Source organism: Pseudophryne corroboree, chromosome 6 (assembly GCF_028390025.1).
Source record: "Pseudophryne corroboree isolate aPseCor3 chromosome 6, aPseCor3.hap2, whole genome shotgun sequence".
Taxonomy (NCBI): Eukaryota; Metazoa; Chordata; class Amphibia; order Anura; family Myobatrachidae; genus Pseudophryne; species Pseudophryne corroboree.
In genome coordinates this window covers 31,679,831-31,681,878 of record NC_086449.1, presented here as the reverse complement: position 1 = coordinate 31,681,878, position 2,048 = coordinate 31,679,831, and the positions used below count along the sequence as shown (strand labels likewise).

General features: G+C 39.9%; 1 protein-coding gene across 1 annotated transcript; it reads left to right on the top strand.

Moving 5' to 3' along the window:
• Positions 1 to 386: 386 nt before the first annotated feature.
• On the top strand, positions 387 to 1,367 carry LOC134934184 (vomeronasal type-2 receptor 26-like). The gene has a single exon (XM_063929676.1). It carries the CDS (start codon positions 387 to 389, stop codon positions 1,365 to 1,367), a length of 981 nt encoding a protein of 326 aa, XP_063785746.1.
• The last annotated feature ends 681 nt before the right edge of the window (positions 1,368 to 2,048 follow it).

Genomic DNA, 2,048 nt, shown 5'->3' with positions numbered 1-2,048 from the left:
GAACTGACCACACGGGTGAAACAATGGAGGTAGGGTGCTAGGGGCTATTTCCGTACCACCCCTTATTTCAGCGTCACGTCCTGGTGCTCTGGACTCACTACGCAACATCTCTCTAGTTCTGAGCATCAGGAACGTAACATCATCCCCTAAGAAGCCATGTTGGAGACTGTGCAGTAGTGCACTCCTATACTAACACTCCCTCTCGCTACAAGCTATTCAAACATAAAATGTAAAAAGAAAGTTAATAACTAACTAACTAACTAACTAACTAACTAACTAAATAAATAAATAAATAAAATAATTATTCAAAATTGCATAAAGTTTTAATAACAATGTTTTCTTAGTTTTAGTAGGTGTAGGAAATCAACATTATAAATGTATTCAGAATGTTTATTTTCAACATCACACAACACATTAATGACATGAAGACGTGTAACATAAACATATTTTTCTATCTTGCAGATGCAATTAATTGCTTGAGGTGTCCATGGGATCAGTGGCCAAATAATGAGAAATCCAGATGTCTCCCAAAATCCATGGAGTTTCTTTCCTATGAAGATGCATTAGGAGCAATTTTAGCTGCAGTCAGCATAATATCCTCACTTATTCCTGCTATTATTTTGAGACTTTTCATCCTGCATAGACAAACACCTATAGTGAAAGCCAATAATTACTCTCTAAGTTGTCTTCTACTGATGTCTCTGTGTCTCTGCTTCCTGTGCTCTTTAGTATTTATAGGTTACCCCCACCACCAGAAGTGTCTCCTGCGTCAAGTACTGTTTGGTCTGGCCTTCACTTTGTGCATCTCAAGCATTTTGGCTAAGACTATCCTGGTGGTGTTTGCCTTTATGGCCACTAGACCAGGCAGCAATGTGAGGAGATGGATGAGCCCCCAAGTGTCCTACATGATTATTATTACCTGTTTCCTGTTACAACTCATCTTGTGCATCACTTGGATGTCCACAGCTTCTCCATTCCCACAATATAACACTGAAACTAACCCTGGACTCATCATTGTTGAGTGTGATGAGGGTTCTCCCATTGCCTTCTGGACCATGTTGGGTTACCTCTTTCTTCTGGCCACCATTAGTTTCATTGTTGCCTTCCTGGCTCGGAGACTTCCTGACAGCTTCAATGAGGCCCAGTTTATTACCTTCAGCATGCTGGCCTTCCTCAGTGTCTGGGTGTCCTTTATCCCGGCCTCCCTCAGTGCTCAGGGTAAATACACGGTGGCCATGGAGATATTTGCCATCTTGGCTTCCAGTTGGGCTCTGGTGATCTGTATGTTCCTGCCTAAATGTTTCATCATAGTGTTCAGACCATACATGAATTCCAGGGAACATCTCATGAGGAAGGAAAGACAATAGTTCTATTGTAGAAAACAATTAAAACTTTGGTGAATTATTTTATAAACATTATTTTAATAAAGTCATGTATATTGTAACTGTAAAAGTGTATTTGAAAGGCCTTGTAAGGATTTATGCCTCTTTATGGGGTCTATTTACTAAGCCTTGGATGAAGATAAAGTGGACGGAGATCAAGTTCCAGCCAATCAGCTCCTAACTGTCATGTTACAGGCTGGGTTTAAAAAATGATCGTTAGGAGCTGGTTGGTTGGGACTTTAACTCCGTCCACTTTATCTCCATCCAAGGCTTTAGTAAATGGACCCCCCTATGTCTTGAAAAGTTAAACAAGAGAGGGAGCAATACAATCTGTAGCGAGTACAATAAATCAATTTTCACCCACATACTGTCTCTTTGGAGGTTGAGACAGCCTCAGAAATGACTGCCAGCAGACGGGTTGCTCTACGCATTGGGAGATTTTAAGCAAAGACCTTTTAATTGTAAAATAAAAAGTTTTACTTTTTTTTTTATAATAAAAAGTTGTTTTGGACTATGCAACAGTGGTATGGTGTTCCCCGGACAAATTGTACTTCACAATCTGATGGATAAATATCATTTGGCATTGTATAAAGTCTAGTAGAGGAGCAATAGAGGTCTCAGGCTGCTATTCATGGTTTGCCATGAGCCCCTTAGTTTGAAATAAAA

Bases quoted from the DNA above. Each gene is read 5' to 3' on its own strand.
- LOC134934184 (XM_063929676.1), top strand. From the start codon at position 387: ATGTTTATTTTCAACATCACACAACACATTAATGACATGAAGACGTGT.